The 23,867-nt window shown below is 41.3% G+C and overlaps 1 protein-coding gene across 1 annotated transcript in view; it reads left to right on the forward strand.

The window, feature by feature from the left end:
* Positions 1-7,917: 7,917 nt before the first annotated feature.
* The window catches only part of LOC119214263 (VPS10 domain-containing receptor SorCS1-like), a 40,247-nt gene continuing 24,297 nt past the window's right edge, over positions 7,918-23,867 (forward strand). The window contains exons 1-5 of the mRNA XM_037465928.2: positions 7,918-8,862; positions 19,290-19,357; positions 20,500-20,599; positions 20,724-20,882; positions 21,992-22,065. Of these exons, the coding sequence (XP_037321825.2) occupies positions 8,164-8,862; positions 19,290-19,357; positions 20,500-20,599; positions 20,724-20,882; positions 21,992-22,065 (1,100 nt within the window). The 5' untranslated portion in view covers positions 7,918-8,163. The remainder of the gene's footprint in view (positions 8,863-19,289; positions 19,358-20,499; positions 20,600-20,723; positions 20,883-21,991; positions 22,066-23,867) is intronic.

Here is a 23,867-nt window from a genome sequence, read left to right on the forward strand (position 1 = left end):
CAGTACAAGTTACAGAGTGACAGGTTCTTTGGATCAGAATGGAGTAGGCTTAGGTGTGCAGAAGCAGTGAGGTTATTTTTGCAACTTTCTAACAGATAAGGATGCATAGGCCCCGGGTTCTCTGCGGCGGCACACGGAATCTTAAAAATACATTTTGAATAACAATTACACGTTGTGTGGGCAAAGATGCTGTGTCATATTTATGCAGCGCAGGGACGTACAGTAACAGTCAAAAGTTTGGACACATTCTCTCTCTCAAATCAAGGAGAAAGGGTCTCCTGACTTTTTGAATGGAAAGGTAAACAAATCATCTGTTTTAACATTTACAAGATTGTTGCATCGGAAAGCACAGTTCGCTGACAGGCGGAGAGAGTGACACAGCCCCCCTTGAGGCAAGTGTCCAGACTTCTTACTTAGGAATGACTTCATTATTCATTTAGCCTCCAATGCATTCGGTTTACAACAGTGCTTAAATCAGAACAGGACCACTAAATTCACTCTGAGAAGCTAACTACCGGCGCGGGAATCTACCCCCAACATGGGGATAAAAGTTGGGATGGGATCAAAAAATAGTTTATTCTGTCAGCAGAAAATATACAATAAAAGGCGCCATGGAAATGTTATCTCATCATTATTAAATGCCCCCAGAAGGAGGGAAACTTCCTTTTATCATCACTAGTAGAAGCAGAATGAAATAGGACATAAAGGGAAATCTGGTATTCGTTCAGCATCCCTAATGAGTCAGAGAATGGTTAGCTTTTAACCTAAGGTAAACATTTTTACCTGCTGGGTGGTTTTGAACCTCAGGGGGGGGGGGGGGGGGGGGGGATAGAAAACACCATAGCACATGTTTTTGGACTCCCGGCTATATTAAGACTCGGGTTGGTAACGATGATTTTTTTTTTGCACAACAGGCAGTTTGGAATGCAAATCTACTCTTATGCTACCAATCACAGCCTGGTAGCAATATCATGAAATATTCATTTTCACAGGAACCCTATTCTGTGGTGGTGCAAAAATCCTCTGCCTCTGATGGAGGAGTACAAAGATAGATTCCCATACCCTACAGTGTTCCTGTGCCATATCGTGTACCTGTCAGGGAAATTACAAAGACCCGGAGTTTGCGTCAGATTTCAAACGCCTAACCTTTCTGTCTTACCAGTGATTCTCTTGCAGCGATAAATATATGAGATGCCCTCTAGTATATTACAAGGCTGCTGTTTTGATCTATGAGGTTGTGATATAAGCTTTGGTTAATAATTGATGTCTGGAAAGGAGGTCTCTCTCCAGCGCCTTTCGTACGACTCAAAAATGACATTCCTGAAAATAAGAAGGGTCTTCTGCAGGATGAAAATTTTCCCTTTGTGAATTACTGATGCACTGTGTGGGAGTTCTCTCTTCCTTCTCCCTCCCTTGCTATTCTGCAAAGTTCAATGTTTTTTAAGTTCGCCTTGGCCTTCAGACCAGTAAGCAAAGGCTGAGCGGACCTCATTAGTGGTTACCGCTTCATGTGAAGCTTCTGTGTACTGAAGTTTCTATCGCTAAGCTAAACAACAAAAATGACCTTCTCTTTTTTTCTCATTCATTTTTCTCCACGACTAATTAGGTTCAGGCAAAAGGGAACCAGAGGGTGACTGCTTTGCAAGGAGAAAGACGAGGACAGCATGCTGCTGCCAAAGTTAAGCTGTTACCAAACACTGTGTAAGGCAAGTTTATAGAAATCATTCACGCTTCTTTGCTCTCCTGCCGAGAACAGTGCTTTCAGAGACATTGTTTTAAGTGCAAGTGCCAGTCTTTCCCTTACTCCTAAATTTTACTGATTTCTTTCAGTTGTATCAGCAATGTGTCGCTACTAGGTCCTGTGGTAGTTATACTGTGTGTTATACTGCGCCTTCTTCTGGAAATGTTTGTTAAGGAATGCCATGTGAATGAGGCACGAGCACTGGGTTAGTGTGACACTAGAACATTAGAACAGCAAATATGAAGCTGCAGCCCGTGGCAGCGTTGTTGTTTTCATCCAACCAACATAGAAGCGTAACCCCATTGTTTCAGGCGACAGCAGGGATAATGTATCTCTGTAAGGCCAACCTGGAAGTTGGCAAAAAGCTCATGGGATTGTTCCATTGGATTGTGCAGAAAACTCAATGGCAAAAAAAACTAGTCATGATACTTCACGATACATGTTTTGTTCCACAAATAAACAATAATTATATGATTATGATTTTTAAAGAGCAAATGAAGCTAGCAGAAGTAAGCTTTTGTTCACTGTGAACATACTTCACGTCACCACCACGCAGCTAAAGACCAACTAGTGTTTTGTTTATTAGTCTCATTTAGCCACCTGTAAGGCAAATGTTTTTAAGAAAACATTTCAAATTCAAGATTCTTAGTGTTGTGTTCACTGCAGATATTTTTTCAGGCGTGTAACCAAAAACCCATCATGAAACACCCATTGACGAAGGAGCAGGAGATTCCAACATTTAAATGAATTCTAGGTGTTAGGACTCAAATCCTGCAGCGCTTTATCACTGTAACCATGGCGATGAAGTTCCCTTAACCATGACATTATCATGTATTTCAACAATGACTTGTATAGACAAATGTTGCCCTGACGACAGTCGCTGTCAGATCATAAAACATCTCAATGTGTCACTGTAGAGGCCATGGACCATGTTTGGCATGAATGAATGTCAATTTTTAATTAGTTGTAATGTCAGAATCCCCAGATTTTAGTCATCACCACGCAAACTGAAACAAACAGTATCAGTCCGATCAATTGAAAGATAATTGACTGGATTTTATGACTTGCCTTTTACAATTGTGTGAAACAATTTAAATGGGGATATTTTGAATGGATAATTAAACTCATGGTTGTGCTGCTTTTGGCTAAGATGAGTACATATAGACTGTAACTCCCTTGACAACTTTGCTGGAGAATTGTTTGGCTTCCAGAGATTATTTCTGCTTATCTCTTAAACTCGCCTCAAGAAAACGTCTCAAATGTTACTCCAGTTATTTTATAATGTTCACCTGCGGTCATTACCTTCGCGATACTGTCTATCTCTACAGTTGCAAAATTCGGTAATAATCTCTGTAGTGAGACAGTCAAAAAGTAAAAAAAAAAAGGTAACACGTTATTGAGGAAATCTTCGGCAGGCCCCCGCGGACTTCTGTCACCATCACTCACTTAAGTGGACTCAACGGACTTTTAAAAGTTTTAATTACTATCATGTTGAGAAGAACTTTGCCCCTCTGTGCCAATATTCCAATACTTCTCTCAGATATTAATGTTTACATCCAGGGTGTCTCCAACTCGAGGTTATTTTCCTTTTGCACTCTCGGGGCTTCCCCTGAAGGCATCCGCCAGGAATCAAATTTAAACCAATAAAGCAACGATTCAACTCACCACCAATTCCGATGTCGGATTTTAGAAAGAAAAATAAGAAAAGGGTCATTCCCTGCCAATTTATGTTAATGTGCAACCCCAAAATTAACTTTACGGAGACTTTAGATTTTCCCATGAATAACTTTAATTTCAAGCACCAAATAACCGTTAAATTTGTAAAACAACAGGTTACCCTCACTTTTTGTGCCCCGTACACTAAGACTAACTTCAATGTACAGGGCGCAAAAACCTTGCTTTAAGATCTCATTCTCTGAAAATTGTCTCTTTTCCTGTTGGGAAATGATATTAGGCTGAGTGCAAGGCCAGATTAATAAAGTGTGCACACCAGTGGGACATTAATTAAAGGGATGGGATGTTTTGTTTTAATGCAAAATCCACATGGGCTCACATATGAGGGTTTTATTTGTCTTATTGCAGCCTGGTGGCTTTACACTGATTGTTTCAAAGAGAGCAAAAATAATGGGAATTTATTTGTGAAATAAATTATTTATTATGTGAAGTTATTTTTCATTTTGTGGGGACAAGGACATATTCATTTTCGCCAGATCACTCATTGTAGGTTATTTTCTTAACAAGCTTTTCATTATGTCTTCTGCATAATTAACCCTGCAAAACAAAGACAGTTTAATTGGAATATGCACAGTGGACTGATCTCTTTTATCATGGCTGGTGAGAGAGACAACAGGTGCAATACACAACTTACTAAGTGTGTGTCCAAGGTATAATTGAGGTCTTAATAGATTTTAGCCTGTTCGCTACGCTAGTAGACGTGAATGTTAACACATTTTCAATATCCAGGCCCTGATGCTGTGAATAATGAATTTGTAATGAAACAATGTGCTAAATTTGTTCCTTACTGCCATGTGCTTATATTGGCCTTTATCATCTAATCATACAGCTTAGGTCCTTAATCCTCACACAATTATCCTACTAATTTACATCAGTGCATTTTGGCTTCTCGGCCTGAGTGAAATTAGCAGAAATAGTTGCTGTGTAGGTGCAAAAATATAGATTTCATATAATTTACTTGAATTTTGTGAGGAATTTCTTCTGGCCCAATGTAAGGTTCTGATCTCATAGACTCCTCTGCAAAACGTGTGGAAGAATTGAAATGAACGGAATGGTGAAAAGGTACTTTAGTGGGAAAATCTGTCTCACTTATTATTAAATCTGTGTTAAATATGTATTAGGATCAGGCTGCAAATAGATCTGTAGAGCTCTGTGAGTACCACAAATGTATGTGAGTCTAACACATATAACTGTATATATGTGGTATAACTTCATATTACATAGAAGAAACAGCAATTAAATGCTTTGTGGTATGAAATAGAACCTGAACCATATCACTGGGGTCAAAGCATTTAACCCTCTGCCTCTATTGCCTCTCACCATATCTCTCGACACTGTAATTGAAATCATTTTCAGGCGATTTTCTCTCCTGGTGCCCCAGAAGTGTGTTCAGCACTAATTAAAGTGGAGCTCTCGGGTGTCTGTAGCTACTTTAACACCTTCTATCTCGACTATCTAGCACGACGCGTTCTGTTACACATCTGCATGAATGCAAAAACATGCACAGAGGTTTCACACTTTCTTTTTCTTCATTTTATGAGTTAAGATGATTATTCCTGAATGCTGAAAAGAAAGTACCTTTTTTATTTTTTGTGTGGGGCTTTTAGTCATATGCACACACATGCTTACATTCAACGCAGCACTGCAGGCAGATGTTGTGCTTTTTAGTCGGGGCAGAAGGGCGAGACAATGTACTCTGCATGAGCAAAGTTCCCGATGTCTCTTTGCGCCTCTTTTTGCATCCCTGTTATGGGCATCACAGTCATCTGAACAGTTGTGAAAGTGAACCAGACATCAGAGTGGACAAGCGGCTCGACGGGGCTGTTTTCTTCTTTCACGGAAATCTGTTTAATTAAAAAAAAAAAAGAGGAGAATAGTCCAACGACATGGATCGCTGTCGCCTCAGGTCCTTTGTGTGCTTTTCACACTGTCTGCTCACAAGTTTCCTTGATAGAAGTATGAGCTCAGGGAGCAGGACACAGTTTGTATTCAGCATGTGTGACAGTCGGCGAACCGGCAATCCTGTCTGTCGAAAGACAATGATTCCACTCAGCTGCCATGTTGTCCACACAAGTGTGATATAATACATCAGTCACCTTGTAACCTTGCACAGTGGAATTTAAAGTCTGTGAACAATTCAAAAAGATCCTGTGTGGAGTTTTGTTTTTTAAAGCACGCCTCCAAATTGCCTCCTCTTATTTCATATGCCTTCACAGATTTTATTTTAACATGTCGCTATCCACCATTCAGTCGTTTGTAGAAGAAGAAGTTAAAGTATGTAAGTAGATTAGTCCACAATATTATGACAGTTGATTCATTGTTTGGATCACTCTTGAAGTCTCCAAAATGTCAAATATTCTAGCTGGTCACTCAGATTATCAAAAATTGAATTTTTACGTGTCTGGGCGTTACAGTTAGTGATTTGAAAATTTGGCCAGTCCCTGGGGAATTTATTATTTTCTGACATTTTCAAAAATACTTTTTTGATTAAGTAAATAATCATAGTTAATTAATATCCGTCCGAACATTATTTGTATTCTATCTTTGGAAAATTATTTTAGCACAAAAATATGAAAAGAAAGTGCTAAAAAGAGGTTCACAGAAACCCAGCGTGTGCACAACCATCCGTGTTTTAACTCAGCAGGCAGGTCAGGCAAAAATCCATTATGATCCCTCAGCAATCTCATTGCGGATGTGTCCACCACAAGACCAGGGCGATACATGTAAAAAGTCATACGCCACAAACACACCTACACACGCGCACACGCACACACACACACGCATACACGCACATGTACACACACCACTTCATTTCAGACGTCCGCATTGTAATACTTGGACTGTGCATTAGGTTTGCATTACAGTCAAGACTTGAGCTTTTTAGCCAATGTTGCGCCATGATTAAAATTCTCAGTCAGCCATCAATCTGCATTATAGACTGGTTTCCCCTTGTCTGCTGGGGTCTAACTGAAACAGATTGAGACAGCTCTTGCTCACTGCATCACTAATGGCTGTCAATGAAAGACGTCTCTGTGCAGTTGACCCGTGTGTTGAACAGAATCACGTCCCGGGCTCAGAGCGATGGGGAGAACACAGCTCAATATAGGGAGTCTCTTTGGCATCAGTCACCAGTCAACAGCATCCTCATCTTATTGACTAAACGTTGCCTAGAAATAGAATCTAATCACAGGGTTTGGACAGGCTCTACTCCTCCTAATGGTTTACCATTAGCTGACTGGAACAAAGCCCAAACTATTCAGAAATATAACATTGTATTCCAGGGTGTCCGCATTGCATGGCAATAATAGGCTGTCGGTTATTTCCATGGACACTGGATCCTCCTGAATACAACAGCCAAGACCGAAGGTGTTTGATGGAGAAAATGATTATTTGCTCACCTGTTGTTCGGATCCTTTTCATTATTTCATGTCAGGCTCCCCTACATTAACCTGAAAAAGGCCACCCTAAAACTCGAGGCATTGGGCACTTTCCACTCAGCTGTTAAACCATGTACAGACATTTTTTTTTCTTTTTATCAAAATAAAATTAACATGTTTCATTTTTTTTTTTTCAAACTCATACTTATTGGTCGTGGCTCATTTTCTGCGAGGAATTCTACCCCCCCCCCCCACACACACATTTATGTTACATAACCGGGTAACCTGGGAAACCTGACGGAGGATCCCCTGATATAAATCAAGAGTTGTCCTGGACATGGCTGAGGGACTCAGTGAACACAACATCACATGTCACAATTTATTTCTGCATCGTACAAGCTGGGGCAGAAGAGCCCGAAGAGGAGGCTGACCATGATGAGAAGGTCGAGGAAAAACAGGTCTGACCTCCCTGATATTAACCCTATAGGCCGTTTATATTGCTCCTAATTGGGATGAAGTAAACATCTGTTGAGTATTTTAACATTAGATGGTTTGATTGTGTTGAATTAAAACCCACAAAAGCAGTCCCCAACAGGCCCAAAACACCGGCTGATGAAATACAAAGGGATCCATTAAATGGATAAAACAGGAGTGCAGCCTTAGTGAAACACTCTCCATTTGGCAGGCTGGCCCCCACAGAGCAGTTACCTGCATGGTACAACTGACAGGCAACACAGACAATCCTATTCATTTATTTGCTAATGGCAAATGCAAAGATTCATCGTATCTTTTCATAAAGCCCAAGTCACAAAGCAGTTCCACGAAAAGTCGGGGCCGACCAGTACTGTTTCAAGACTTTTCAGAGGAGACACCGTCATCGGAATACCTCTCAGATTGTTTTGATCTAATGCATAATTGATGATTCAGTCCAATGTTACACAGTGGAATAGAATCAGACCCACGGCTGCTCAAAAAAAGAATAAAAACCACAGGGAACCACGTGCCTCCACATATAACTTAATTCAGAGTCTGCCCAGTTGCACTTTTTTTTTGTTGTTTTTCTTTCTCTCTTCTTTCAGGCTGAGATGAGGATGCCGGGGGTGGGGGTTTGGGCCCCTCTCCCCTCGCGTCCACGATTCAGACTCCAGCTCCTCCTCTGGTGCATCGTTTGCATCAGTGCTTGGGAACACTTGTCCGCTGCTCCTCCCCACAGCGCATTCACGGACTCCACTCCAGCGGCCGATGACAGACCGACGCTCAAGAGGGAAAATGGTCTGTTTGTAACACGCCCGAAGTTGGAATCAACGTAGAATGGAGACGCGCCCCGGTCACTGCCTTTTGATCATTTTCTCTGAGTGGATTTGGCTCTTCACCTTAACTTCCATCCTGGGCGGAACACAAGCGGAGCTAAGGTGCATTCCTTCGTGCCGGCTGCCGCTCACTAAAGCTTCCCCTCGGGGACGCTCCGAGCTGGATTTGACTAATTCTATCGAGGCGCCGGGTGAAGATTTGGTTGGATTCGCGGATTGGTCGCCCGGCGCCGATTCCGACCACCGCGCAGGCGGAAAGCACAACGTTGCAGAATCAACGGCGAGCGAACAAAGTTCGTCCAAAGTGCACACGCGGCTGGAGGGAAACGAGCCAAGCGGGGAGGACGCGTCGAACGGTCAGCAAAAACTTTCCGACCCGAGAGTGTTTCCTGGAGGCGTTTCAACCGCGGCTGACCCCCCTCCCAGTGACGACGAAAAGGGCAACGATGAAGCCAAAGAGGAAAACGGGTCGCCGGTTGATGTGACAGAGTCCCCGGACGAGGGCGCGGATGCGGCCACTTGGAGACGAACGCGGAGTGCGAGGAGCGCAGAGACCTGGTCCGGATTCAGACCCGAGGACGGGGAGGACGCTTCGTTTTCGGACCAGGAGGAGTTTGAGCTCCCGAGTTCCACATTTGCACTCAGCGGGGACACGGCTCACAACCAGGCGATGGTGCACTGGTCCGGACAGAACAGCAGCGTGAGTAGTTTGATGCGCCAAAGGTTTTACGCACGGACCACCTTTTGACGCAGTGTGGACCGCGTTCGCCAACAAAGGTTGCTTGGTATTTGGGGGAATGTAAAGCAGTTTTAGTGACTGATCATTACTTTTAATACTGGATGTAGCCGCTTAGACATACACATGTGGCTGTTGAGAGGTTGCAGAGCTTGAGAGAATTAGTCGCCTTATTGATGATGAAGGGAAACTGTAAATCAAAAATAGCATAACTTTGTGTTAAACAGTCGTGTTGTGTCACCAATTTGAGCTACGGGCATATATTTGGCGTAATTGAGAACGATCTTAGTCTAAGAGTCTGATCCCTCTTACTCAAAAATAGAGAGTGAAGCTTTTAGTGAAGCTAATAAAATAAAGTATACAGCTCACTGAACACCGCTAAGGCAAACCGTGAAAGTCATTATAGAGATAAAAATGATGAATCTTGAGCAAAAGGTTAAAAATGGCAATATATTATTATAATAAAAGTAATATTGTATTAGAAAAACATTGCAGGAGTTTGAATTATTGTAGGTAAATTGACTTTTTAGAAAGACCAGTTAGGAGATGTGGACATTAATTAGCTTTTTGACACCTTGCTGGTTTAATTTGCACAGTGGCAATTTTTGTGAGATGAAATGAGCTGATTTAGAGGTGTGATTTAATACCAAAAGGCAGCTAGCCGAGACTTGAAGTGGGTAACCAGCTATCCAAGATTTTACTGCATCGGCTTTGGCTTCAAGGCTTTCAAAAAGTATTTATGTCTCGCGTGTCTTTCATTGAGTTTTAAGGGATTATAACTCATCTGTTTATGTAGACAGGCTATGAGCCATTTGGCCCTGCCATTATTTATGTGTGTGTCCTCGGCATAGCTGTGGAAAATTGACGACTCGCGGACATCATCTAAAGGCATTGTGTGGATTGAAAGATGAGGCCAAGTCCCAGTCATGTATTATTGATTCAAAACATTTAGCAAGACCAACTCATTTCACGACAAAGCTTCATCCAAATCCATCTGACGCTACCCGAACTGAACCTGAAATGTTTTAAAACATCTGTGCTGATGCTGTGTAACAGAATCAAAGTCGACTGGCAATTTGTAAAGAATAAATCGTAAAAAAGCCTTAAGACTTGGGGCCTGGGGGAAAAAGCTATCGTCACTCGGTTCCAAGGTAACTGAATTTGCCTCACAGCAAATCTAAATTGTACTAATTAACATGCTATATCTTGTTAATTTTAGTCTACACCAAAAGATAAACAACCAAGACACGAAGAGGGCTGGTGCCCGAGGGGTATAGTTTAAGGATGATTAAATTCGACATTATTAAAAGGTATTAATACACATTTGGACTTAATCAGATTGAGAATAAAACAATTTACTCAGGATTTGGCATTTTTCTTTCCCCCAGTAACACAAGGAACTCACTTGTTCTGTTCTCTGTAATTTCCCCCCTTATGACACAGAATGTCATTGCGCCTACAGCGTTATAATATGAGTGTGCCTCCACCTCTGCGACATGCCCCACCCTCTCTCTCTCTCTCTCTCTGCGTTATGGCTGGCCGGGGGGTGTACTCTCTAAGAAATGAGTTTAAAGTAATAATCTGTGGCCGATGTTGAACGTCACTTATTTTTTTCTCTTATTAACAGATAAAGTAAAGCCATAATTGCTGCAATAAGCTTCTCTGAATGTATGAGATGAATAGAAAGAGGTTTTGGCAGCTTGTCACACATCAATAAGCAACCTTCTCTCACATGCCAAACAAAGAGAGGCAGGCAATTTGTGAAATGTGGATAAATTGGCTTGCAAATACAAAGAAAGTGTAATGGAGCAGAGGAAAGCTGGCAGTGTTCATGTATGTAATATGGCCTTGAGCTTGTTATCGTGACTCAGTTTGTGTAGAAAAAGTGGGGTTTTTGTCATGTTTCGACACCGCAGGCACTTCTCACATGTTGCCTGCGTGCAGTCAAGTTTACTCGAGATGAAACAAACCGACATCTGATAATTACCAACGAAGTGCAGCCTACTGTCAGTGTCATTATAGCTTTTCAATCAACATGAAAAGGTAAGAAAATGAGATCAATCCATTGCTTCTACAGCACTAAATCATGTGCTTATTGTCCATCAATAGCACGGTATTTGTGCTTTTGAAGTGTACTTTGGGCCATACAGGTCTTTTACACTTGTGTCCAAAGTGGAGCCTCTATTTTCTGATCAAAACAAAGATGGCACCCCGCTGGCAACCTGCATAGGAAAACAGTCCTGAATGGCACAACATTTTATTACCAAAACAACTCTCTCATCATTGGAGCTGTTTAATTCATTCTAGCAATTATTTAACTAATTCATTAATTATAATTTTTGCTATTGGCAGTTATTTGATTATAATGACATACGTTGCAATAACAATCTATAATATATTAGGCCTACAGTGTCATTGAGAAGATCTTTTTGTTTTATTCAGAAGTGTTGAGGCATCTGTGCTGTCATTGCCTTGAATGGTTTACCTACAGGAACCAGTACGGTAAGATGCATCATTTCAATAAATTTGTGTTGCAGAAGATATTTAGGAGAGAGATCTGCTGGGACTTTATTAGCAAAACATAAAACATGTTTAACTGCAGGAATAGTGAGAGCTGAAAGGAATACTTCAGCCCCCCCCCCCAAATGATCATTTGTGGATCGTTGTTACCTCGAGCTGTTGAAGAAAACTTCCTTAGTTTCTTGGTGAAGGTATTGATGCATTGAGCTAAATGGGGCCTGCTTTTCACCACAGTAACCTCCAAACATCAGGTCACGAACTCTCTCACAACTCACCCCGATCGATTAAAAAACCCCATTGACTTTGAATAGATCCACCTGCATCAACCGCGTCACATTCTTTTTTTTTTTTACAGGCGCATTGCTCTTGTGCTTTGCATGCATGTTGGATTTAGAATATGAAATGCGTTAAACCTGTATTGATCTGTTAAAATGCCAAACTCCCAGTGCGTGCTCCCAGCAGGGTGGGCCTCCGACTCAAGTGCTGCAGCGTTATTAAAAAGCTCTTGTCTGCCGCTGTCCTGCCGCGCGACCTTTCGCCCTCATCTGTGGTCGCCGCAACACAACATGGAGAAAAATAGCGTGCCGGGGCTGAATCTATAATTATGACAGCAGACCATCTCAGATATCTTTGACCCGCACTCGGGGGGGTGTAACCCCCTCCCCCCCCCCCCCCCCCAGCTAATAAGCAGGGAGTGCAGCCCGTCCTCATGCAACCGCTGCTGCTCTGTCATGCCCCTCGTCCACCGGCGGCTCACTGACAGGCCGCGTGGCGGGATGGAGTGCGCCTCGGGCTGCATCCACTCAAAACCCAGGCGCCTTCCAGCAGGTTCGTGAGGAGGTGTCGATGTGTTTATTTGCGCGTACCGGAAAAAAAAAACAATAGTTTTTTTTTCTTTTTTCTTCTTCTTCAGATTCACGGCTTTGTTTCTCGCTGAAGCGCCCTCCCTTCATTCTCCGTCTCCAGCTCTCTTCCCTCCGCTCGTTCAGCCGCAGAGGAGGGGCACATTTTAAATGTTGTGTTTACAAGAGCAACGGTTAATGTGCCTGTATATTTAATCACTAGGGATCCCCTTCAAACTGAACATCTTAACGGCAACCGATCCGGCGGAAATTTTGAGAGGTAGCCTACTTAATAAAACACACAGTGTTTGCTCTACAAAAACATGAGGTTGACAAGTGGGAGAGACTGAGGAATATGATTCAATGAAACGTTAGTTTAAAAGTCAAAGCCCTGTTTGGAAGCTTTTATTCAGGCGCTTTAGATTCCTCACGCAGTCCAATCCAAATGCGAGGTGGGTGAATCGCGAAGCCTAAATTGTGTTTGTGGGTGTCAATGTGTTCGTCCTTCTTTCTCATCCTTCTGAGACTGTCCTGGGTAATGCCCGCTGCATGCTGGGACAGACTCCCGTCCTTCACGACCTTGAACACATCTGTCCTATTTCGTTTCCACTCTGCCCAGCTGTTTAAAACACCCAGATGTTAATCACTTCGACAGTCAGCAAGCAATCCGGGCAGCACACTGTATGATTCATTGAATTGCAGGACATATATTAAGAGAAAACATTTAGAAGCATCAAGTTGTCCGTTTGAAGTGTACACTGCCTTCTTCCACATTTTCTTCTACTTTCGTGTGAGGAGGCCGAGACAACGGACATCCCTACAGCATCGAGAACATTTCTTTGGGAGTTTTTGTCCCGAAATAATCAAGCTGTTGATGCAGAACGTGTGTCTCCATCTCACTGGCCGAGAGCTCCAGCTTGCTTTTCAGTAGTTGGGGTATTTAGTCTGCGTGCCTTTGCATCGGTTGGCAAAAAGGGAGCCTCGTGATGTTTCTGTGCTGAACGGCAGCTATGCTCAAAACCTTCTCTGCAGTAGTCAAGGGTAACTATCGGCTCCAGCTCCCATCGGCAGCAGTGGAAAACATGACGTGCAATGGGGAATATCGGAAAATTGAAATCACAGGAGATCATGGCAATTATTATAGGCCGAAACAATTCAACTCTTTCCAGTGTTAACAAATGATATGGGCCTAAATATTGCTGCGTAACGTTATTAGTTATTAGTATTAGTCGTTATTAGCATGCTCCCATCATTCACCATAGCCTTAGCCCTTTTACACTTTCACAAGTTATTTAACAAGTTCTGCTTGTTGCTCCCTAAGGAGCGGACCAGGAGACTCAATTTAGTTTCGAAACACCCTTCTCACCAATGCATCTCGCTTACCTCCCCCCCCACCCCCACCCCGTATTGATTCTGCCGTCTGAGCGTAACATCACCCCCAAAAACCCGGACACTTTGATGCATGCAGCGTCCCGCGTGTAGCATGTTGACGTGCTCAGACAGCCCTGTGGCTGCAGCTGTCAGTGCAGAAGCTCACCAGCTCCCCCCGCTCTCCTGGGGGGGGGGAGGGGAGTGGGGGGGGCCGTGATGGACCGGCTGCTGAAGGGGAAGGGATTTCTCCAGCGTTGTTTTAGGGAGCGAATATCACGCATTCTGCTAAGGGAACATTAAATAATGAGTTGAATGCATATTGATAAGGATGTTAAGACTACAACACAAACAAGGACAAATAATTTAGTTCACATGGAGGTTAGTATTTTCTCACAAATTCCAGGATGTGGCTACATAGCATTGATACACATGTCTCCTTTGTTTACTACTGCATTGTCTAACAGAGCAGAAATTTCCCCTAAATCAAAAGGATAATATTTATTTGGCTGTAACAATGAAAAATGACATCTTCATTTTTTATTAATTGAATTGTTTTGCCTGCATCAAACTCATATTGTTCTTACTGCACCCTTGTATCTGTTTTGAAAATTTTCACAGTTAATACACAGTTATATAATACACATTTTCAAATTTGACTTTGCAAGACCTCGGCTGGCGGGTGTGTTACAATTGAATTCAATACCGTCGGAGCCCAACTCCTCCGTCTCTGAATAAGAAACACTCGCTGTTGCTGTTGTTGTTGTCGACAACGTTTGGCCATTGCTCAGTCACCACCTCACTTTGTTTCAGAGCTCTTTCATTTTACAGTGGCCGCCTGCATTACTCATTCATACGATGTGAGTTACACCATCTGGCTGCTGCAAGAAAAGCCTCATATTCAAAACCCTAACTTTGATTTACACTCTGAAGTTTCCTTTTTGGATTTATAGTGATGCAAAAACCGGAGCTTTCAGACACTGTTGGTGAGCCTATGAAAATGTAATTAATTTAAGAGTCGGGAGTTTTTTACTTTGTCGACATGCAACGAATCTTCTACCATTGCACTCAGCACTTTCAAACCAAGTGCCTATTGCGTTAAAAGTAGTTTCTTAAAAAAAAAAAAAAAGGCTGACTTTTTAGTCGTGTGAAGAAAAAAAAAACAGCTCCCCTCTTGCTTTCTAATCTCGCCCCGCATTGATCAGACCCCCCACCCCCCCCCCCCCCCCCTGGAGCACACTGAAGCTTCCAAGCTCAGCAGGCCGCCGTAGCCTAGCTGCTGAACTAGCCTCGACTTTCATTCGCGGCGATGAAGCAGATGAGTACGAGAGCCGGAGCCAGAAGGAAAACCGTCTCAGATGACTTGTCAAACCAAGCTGCCACTTCCCACTCAGGGCTGTTTCCTTCTGTTCTGCTCCAACGGCCGTATCTGCAACACGGCGTCTCTGTCCTCTATCAACTTAAAGGGCCTGTTATTTGATGCCCACAGATCGATGGGTATCGCTGTCTGCGGTGGTAACAGTATGTTGCACATCGTAAGGGGGAACTTAATTACCCCGAGAGCGACATGTTGTTTTAATAACTCCCAGTCTTATTAAAACCCTTGGAGCTGTTAATGCAGGCACACAAGATGGTTGATTCTCTCTATTTGTGTATCGGGAAAAAACGATATTTTTTTTCTTCTGCAAAGTTATATTTTGAAGTCACTTTATAATTCACTGTTGCAGTGACCTGATATCCATGTGAGAGCCAACAGCTCTGACTTCAAACAACCGAGCTTCAGCAGAACATCTGGTCCACCAGGAAATGTTGCCTTTGTTAATGAAGTGATATAATTGGAAGTGGCAGACAAAAGCCTCTCTACATTACGTGTCTCACTGAGGTGGTATTGAAGTACACGAGGATGTGCTTTTCTGCAGGCTTTTGTTGCTGCTGAGTGAGTTGCATAAACAATGTAATAGAAATAGACAATTCTTTCTTTATTAAAGGCGTTAAGCGATGCTGTTTAATGTCGTTTCAAGTGAAGTTCCAGAGGGCGATGCTATACCGGCCCCTGGGGTCTTTGGATTTGCTCGTTAAAATGTGTTTTTCATTCTTTGAAATGTATCTGTTGTCACATTGTTAACACTTCTGTGGTGTTGCTATCCTGTGAGCAGGTGTTGTCACCTTTTTCCCTTCAAACGGTCTGATAGCTTTGACACTGTCACCAGTTATCCACGTATAGAATACACGCCTTAAGAGAGTGTCTTCTATATTTCCTTTGAAAATGTTGAGTTTTTATCTTTATATTGAAAGGTCCTAAAATACATTTTGATTATAACCACTCTGGATCGCATTACCTTTATGAGGAAGGGCTTGTGCATTGTGATAAACCGGCAGATAATTACCTCGTCCCCTCAGAGGGTTTTAGAACATTTCTACTGCCCAGTAACTTCAAGGGTACGTACAGCTCGAATTAAGCTGTTCTGATGATAGTTTTGGCAGTATACTGCAGTATATTCTGGATCAAGCATTGGCAAGAAGGCAAGTTTTTGCTTCTGTACCGTTATTGTGGCTTTAGTTTGCTAAATTAATTTATTCATTCAATTAATCATATTTTTTATATATATATATATATATATATATATATACATATACATGCACCCGTATTCGTGTTGGAGCTCATCCCATCATGCATTGGGCCAAAGGCAGGCCAATGCCTCAGACCTGCGTTTGATATATCATTTTTGTCTTTATTATTAATATTCAAGCCAGTAAGTCCTCAAACAATTGCTTTTATGGAATCATCCATCTGTTTAATTGCAATGTCTAAACATGATGACAGTTGTATTGATGAGGAAACTTAATTCCAACAGCTGATGAGGCTAGATCAAAAGGTGAGACGTGAAATGAATCTTCATTTTTATTCCGTTGCTCCTGTCATTTGTCTGAGGTGTTCCCTTACAATAACAAAATCCCGCCTGCTGCTTTCTTGGCGCCCCGTGCCCTCTCCTCTTCATACAACACCTTCATTTCTCAACACTAATCTCTACACCCAAAGCCCTTAAGTCACCATTAAGCCTCCATTCATTCTTACGTAATGATCAAATTCATCCCAGTCCATTTAGCTCCCAGGTTTAAGATTTACAAAGGATTAGAGGTTGAAAAATCAATTTGCTATCTCTTGGATGTCAGGTAATGCTTGAAGATATGTTGGTGCCAATACACTCCAATGGGCGGTGCACTGGCATTAAATGAGACACGTTTGTTGAGCGTCAATGGGCTAGATATGCTAATACATGTGGCATCGTTTCAATCCAGAGGGTAAGTTTTGCCATTATCCACTACATGGTGTGAGCATCAAAACGTTTGTCCAGCGATCTCAAATAGCAATTTAAAGGCTCACTTCAAACGCCTGTTTCACACAGAAGAATCTACAAAGTGAATATTGTATCACTGTATTGGTGCGTAAACTGCCGCCCTGGGGCTTTACCTTTCACTTTCCTCGTGCCTCACAGCGCGGGAAACTTCTCTAGCCAACATATTTGGATGCAAATTATATCTGATCGTGATACGGGATCCTTTCCAAGCAAATAAAGTTAATTGCCATACACAGTGGAGCATATATTTTGGCCAAATTTACAGACTGGATGCTGCGGGTTGTTTTATTGCGTATGACAGTGTCTATGAGGGCATGACTTTTGGAAGCCATGCTATTGCAATACTGGTTAGAACAAACTAAATGGCTTGTCTCTAAACCGAGTGTAAATCATTCTATATATTCAGCACAAAGTAATAGCAGAGTCAGAGTTCTCTTATTTAGCTTATTCACAAAGAGGCAACATAATTAGGAAGTTCATACACAAGTTTAAAATGACCACATTAACAGCAAGAACTTCTGTCGGACATTATTTTAGTTTAATATCTGCAATTAAACTTTAGACATTGTGGACAGACACAAACAGTATCTATGACAGAAAACATAAATGAACATAACAATAAATGTGCAGAACATTTAAGGACAAATCATTTATTACTAAATAGTTTATGTTGGAGCTGAAACAAATGGTAGATTCATTAATTTAATCAACAGAGAATTGCTCTGCAACAATTACTATCGTTTAATTGTTTTCTTCATTTCTAGAGGAATAATTAAAAATATCTGTTCCCAGCTGTGCATTTGTGAAGATCTGCTGCATTTCATGGTTATACATCATTTCTATTTAGTTTGTTGGATGTTTAACCCGACTAAATAAGACATTTAAAGATGTGTCTTAGACTCAGGGAAACTGAGAACCGTGATAACACAACTTCAGAGTTGAGTGCATTTCATTGGCTTTGGTGACATATATACTGTATATATTGGTTTACTGGGATGAGAATAATAATATTGATTCAGAGAGTTGATGATAGAGTTGTAGTATATTATTATATTAGTATGAGATTGTTTTTCTTTTATATATCAGAGATACTGTTACTTTTTTGTGATGTTGCTGCAGTAACGAGTATTGGCAAACAGATACTACTGACCTTTTTAGCTGGAAAAATCCAAGGATAACATCTTTTATTAATGGATTTCTTGCTAAATGCTGGAACTGACTGTACATAAGTGCCCTGGAGCTGCCTGGCATTTGCACAGTGTGTGTTGCTAAGTTGCTTTTGTTCAGCAGAGATGAGGACGATTGACTTGTCTAATATGAGTGAAAGCCAAGAAAATAATTGTCTATTTGGAGATCCCACAAACTGCACAAACAAGGTTTTAAAAAGTTCACATTTGTTGTTTACATGATGGAGTATACAGAATGTTACCCCTAGCACACATAAGACTGGATAATTAGAGGATAGCATGAGAAAATGCCCAGAGAGTCTCCCCCAGAGAGCAATGCAATCTGCAGATTCTACGATCTTCCTCCACTGTAAGACATTTGAGGAGAGCGAAGGGCCCGATGTTAACAAATATCAAACTTTTGAGATTGTGTGCCTATTGTGGAAGAAAATCCAGTCTTTAGATTGAAGTTATTGTCATTATTATAAAGTTTTTCATCACTGTAAAGTAATAATAAAGGAAAGTTAAGTAAAATTCCGGGGGAAGTGTACATAAAGATGTCTTTAAGCTTTAGTAGTTACATGTATGTATTTAGATTCTGGTATTTGATGAGGAAACATTTAGCAAAGATAAATAGAAATCTGCACAGTAAGGCATTTTTTTTTTTTATCTGGGGTCATTTACAAGAAATCTACAGCTTTTTATCCATATTATGTGAAAGGCCTTTTTATTGTAAACCACAAACTCCCATTTCACTTTTTGTGATCCTCATCAAAAAAGATGTCCACAATATTTAGGATTTAAGTCTCTCAGCGCCTGGATCGTTCTACATGATTTATTCATTTAGTCATAGTTTACCAATGGTAGCATTTTCTGGTCTGCCGGGTCCCAGAAACCAATATGGCATGCATATGCCTTTAGCTTTTCCTTAGGGAATATAAAGATGACGTTTATAGCATTAGCAAGTGGAATGGCTTGACACACCATCACAGCTTTGTTTTGTCTGCCGAGGAGCATAAAAGACGTGTTGCATTGGATGGATCGGCTCCGTTTTTTCACTATGTGTCGCTTTGCTGTTCACAAAACTGATGAAGCCTTTTCTTGGAAGCTAGTAATCTGTTTGATCTGTTTTCTAGGTGATCCTCATGCTGACAAAGTACTATGACTTCAACTCTGGCAGAGTAACGGAGAGCTCTTTATGGAGGTAAGCTCTTTACTCTGGTAATAGAGAGGATTTTCAAAGGGACTGTCTCACAAATTCACCACAGAAAATGACGCCTTACATATATTTGTTCTCAGAGACCAACAAAACTATGCCTTTTACGTGCTTTGTTAGTGATTGATGCTCAAAGCACTTTTTACATGTCATTTAACTAAAAAGACAATTTGGATCAGTTTATGTACCAGAATTCCAACACAAGTTTAAAACTTATTGAACTAATTAAACACAAGTTTAAGATCTTGGCTGAGTGAGAATAAAAATGTCTTTGTCCGTCACTGACTGTGGCAAACAAAAGGATTTATTTACCCTTCATTAAATGCTTTAATAGATATTTTCTATAATATCAACTAAAAGAAAGAGACAGTTAGCAAGTAGCTGCGTGACATTTAGCAGCTATAGAAACAGATATTTTTCTCAGGGCTTGGTAGAGACCAAAAACAAAATACTGGACCTGCATTCATAATGGGACTCTAAATTAATTATAATGTTAGTCCATTATTCCAATATGTGTGAATAAGTGTTTTTTGGCTTTGTGGAAAATGGAAAATCCTGGGTTTGATTTTGCTGTTATTTTTATTATCTTTCCACATGAGGCATTGTGGTCTGTGGGACTCCAGAGAGGTTTTGTCTACACACACATTTTATATAAATTTTATGCCGAATAAAACATTCCAAGGCTACTTGTTTCTGAAATGTTGCAAAGCATCTGAGACCAACCTCTATTTAGGTGACATTTCACTTAAATGCACCCATAATGAAGTCAGCAAAGCAGTTCTAATTCAGTAGGGCAATTTGTATATCTATTTTTTTTCAGCCAACAGGCAAATACGACCCCGAATGCATTTTAAAATATGAATATCAGCAACATGAAATTACATTTCAACCCTAAAGCATCAATAATAATAATATTAATACTTCATCCTCTTCCCACACAGGGTATTGTTGTTCATTTTGATAATTAAAAGAATCTTCATTCATATTTGCTTCATGATTTCTGCTCTTTCAATTTTCTGCTTGCCTGATATCTCTAATGATCCCACCTGCATCTTAACTAGTAGTTGTTTCTCCATTCTTCTTAACTCTCGCCCCACCACCTCTGTTTTTTCTGTATAATTGAATTTCAGGTCAACTGATTATGGGACCACTTATGAGAAGCTTAATGAGAAAGTCGGGCCAAAAACCATCCTGAGCTACTTGTACGTGAGTCCGAACAACAAGAGGAAGGTACGTTTCCACCTGCATCTTATGGAAAAACCTGACAGGAATTTACCCCATGCGTCCCTCCCATGCGGCGCATAAGCCGATGCTGCCCGTGTGAGCCGCTGATTCTTTCCCTGTCTCGTCCCAGATCATGTTACTCACCGACCCGGAGGTGGAGAGCAGCCTGCTCATTAGCCTTGACGAGGGGGCAACCTATGAGAAACACGGCTTAGCCTTTGATATCCTCAGCCTGCTTTTTCACCCCGAGCAGGAGGACTGGATCCTGGCTTACGGCCACGACCAAAAGGTAACGTGTGTAGGTGTCGGGTGGCCACGGAATAGCTGCGATATGTATATATATTAAAAATAGGAAGCTGCGACAGGGACGGAAATAAAAAGAAAAGAAATAGCGTCTGGCTTTAGGGACGACCTGCTCCCCCGAAAAACAAGCCATGAAGTGTGGCTGCTGACTCCGACTGTGATTGGTCACGTCCCAGGCAACGTTAACAAGGAAGACTCGGCCAAACAATCCACAAGCACACGACGTTAACACGCGAGTGCAAGCACGACACGCACCGTGTGTGAGAACCCATCTGTCTGCTTCACTCAACGCTGCAGACATCAAACCCAGCCTCGGCGGCCTGCTGGCACAAGGCTGGATTTTTTTGGGAGAGAAAAAACAGTCAAGGTCCGAGGTGTGATGAATGGTGTAAGAAAAAGAATGAAAGCTTTGTTGTGAACCAGGTCAAAATAAAGACATTGTAGAGAAGTTTGCCTTCAGGTCATTCTGCATGTCTTTGGCTAGATTTGATCATTTCATTTCTTTTAACAGCTGAAATGAATCTCAGGTTGGAACGATTTCACGTTCATTGATTGTCTCTCATTTCTTTCAAACGCTTAAAGCTGTTTGATACGTCAAAATCATGTTGCTTATCCTTGTAAAGCTGCAGGCTTAAGATGCCTGCAGCTCGATCATCATGGCGAGATGACAGGCGTTTGGGATGCTTTGACATAAGTCCAGCTTTGCAGTGAAAAGAAGACTGATAGCTGCATGGAACAAAAAGACTACAATGACAGTTAAATGAGGGACTTTATGGCCCCAATTAGGCTGAAATCCTGCTGAGCTATGAAGGGGACACTTAGAGGGACCAATTTGTCCGTCCTCCTTCCCTCTTTTTCAAAATACATCACACATTTTTAGTTTTCTGGCTGGAGACTATAACTATTTTCACGGGATGGATGGATTTTCTCACCTTTGACCTTGTATTAGCGGAACATCATCACATTAATAAACAAATCCTGACAGCGGCTTGATAATACAGACACACATCAGGGAACTATTCTAACGATACAATGACATGAACCATTATTCTATATTCTAACTCATTTGGTTAATGCATTTCTCTCATTTTTCAGCTCTATGTCTCTGTTGAATTCGGGAGGAGATGGCAGCTTGTGCAAGACGGCGTCATTCCCAACAGATTCTACTGGTGAGATCTACAATCAGTCAAAAGATGAGGGTTGGTCTGCGGGAGAGAAATGCTGCTGTATCGCCACATATTTACTTATTTACACACTATGAATAATAGACAAGCACAGAACAATTATGCATTGAATTATTTCAATGTAAGCATTTTTTGCGTTCTATTCAAAGCAGTAGTAGGGAGAATGCTTTCATCGTTTACATCAACGTGCTGTATAAAATAAGTGTGTTTGTACAAGTTAACAGCCCGCACGGACTTATAGGAGATGCAATTTAAAAAATCATCCATCCAGAAAAAAGATAATCAATCATCATCAGTTCAACGTAAATCTAAGGACAAACAAAGACTTTTTTTCTTTAGGGAAACAATTAAACCTTTTTCCTGTAGCTGATGCTAATGCACCTCTACTAATCTGCTCACATGAAGGTCTTTGAGTTCAATTGTGCTTTGCACAAGGTTCTACACTGTGATCTGTTCGACATGAGTGAATATCCTCTTAATTAGGTTTGTACAAAAAGTCAACAGACCATCTCTCCTTGCGCATCACAAACGCTTTGCACTGGATTCCCTAAGTCTTAGGCAGCAGCCTGCTGCGAACAAAAAGAAAAGAAATTGATTGTACAGAATAAAGAATTTACCTCAGCGACTCAGGGATGTCCATGTAACAATGTAGTAGTGAGGAGCTGCATTTCGGCTCACAATAATCACAATATACCACTATCTACAGTATTTACAGCTTGAGTTTATGCGCTTATTAAGGACAATGGTGTCAGAGTTTTCTTTAGCAGCATCCTGCGGATGTGTTGCAGGATGATCAATAGAAAAAATAATTTGTGATGTTCACACATTCTCTTCCTTTTATCTCTGTGAAAATAAGTCAACCAAAACATGAAAAAAGCACGTTCCGCACACCATCAGAGATCAAGTGCAAAAGAATTTCCTTTCATCGCATGCTGGCTCTGCTCATCTCATCGGAGGAGGTTTGACAAACATGATTTACAGAAACACGTTTAGATCCTCCCTCGCGCCGCAGACATGCATTGTATGTGTTGGTTATGGCAGAACCCCGTGTAACATCGCAAGGGTTTATTTAAGAGCGCTGCTGTTCGTCGATAGGAATTTGATGAAGTATTTGACAGAAGGTCCATTAAATGAGATGGAGCTGTGAGGCAATTACAGTGCTGAGGGAAGCAGGACGGGGCCTTTTATATTTCACAGTTCAGACACGGTGTGGCAACTGAGAAGAAAACCGTCTTCTGTCACAAAAGCCGCTATTAATACAACAAGTGGGGACTGTGGTCACTCCGCACGTCATGGAGAATCTCAATTGAAATGGAATGAAGTGGCTAAGTGAACCTTAGCCAGGTCAAATGTCTGAGAGAACAATGCTGCATTTTCAATACACCCTGGTAATTACAAAATGGGAATATAATATCACCACAAATATTGTGCATCTGATTAGAGATGTGAGAATTGTCTTATTTTTGTCGTACTTATTTACACGGCATCACTTCTTTGGCCCAGCGGAAAAATAGTTGACAAAGCTTTTTGCGCCATTGCCATATTAAGCCACCAGATGTTTGAAATCACCAGACAAATGTTTTGTAACCATGTCTACTTTTGGTAGAGTTACTGACAACTGCATCACCTACATCAGTGCATCGAACCTGCCATCGTGACCATGTGGTCCTCCATTCAACTCAGAGATTAAAAGAAATGTCATATTTTTTCATGTTATGTCATAACATCCGTTATACCTGGGGATTACAGATGAAAAATAGACTAACTCTGGCTCATTTAAAGAAATA

Source organism: Pungitius pungitius, chromosome 13 (genome assembly GCF_949316345.1).
Source record: "Pungitius pungitius chromosome 13, fPunPun2.1, whole genome shotgun sequence".
Classification (NCBI taxonomy): Eukaryota; Metazoa; Chordata; class Actinopteri; order Perciformes; family Gasterosteidae; genus Pungitius; species Pungitius pungitius.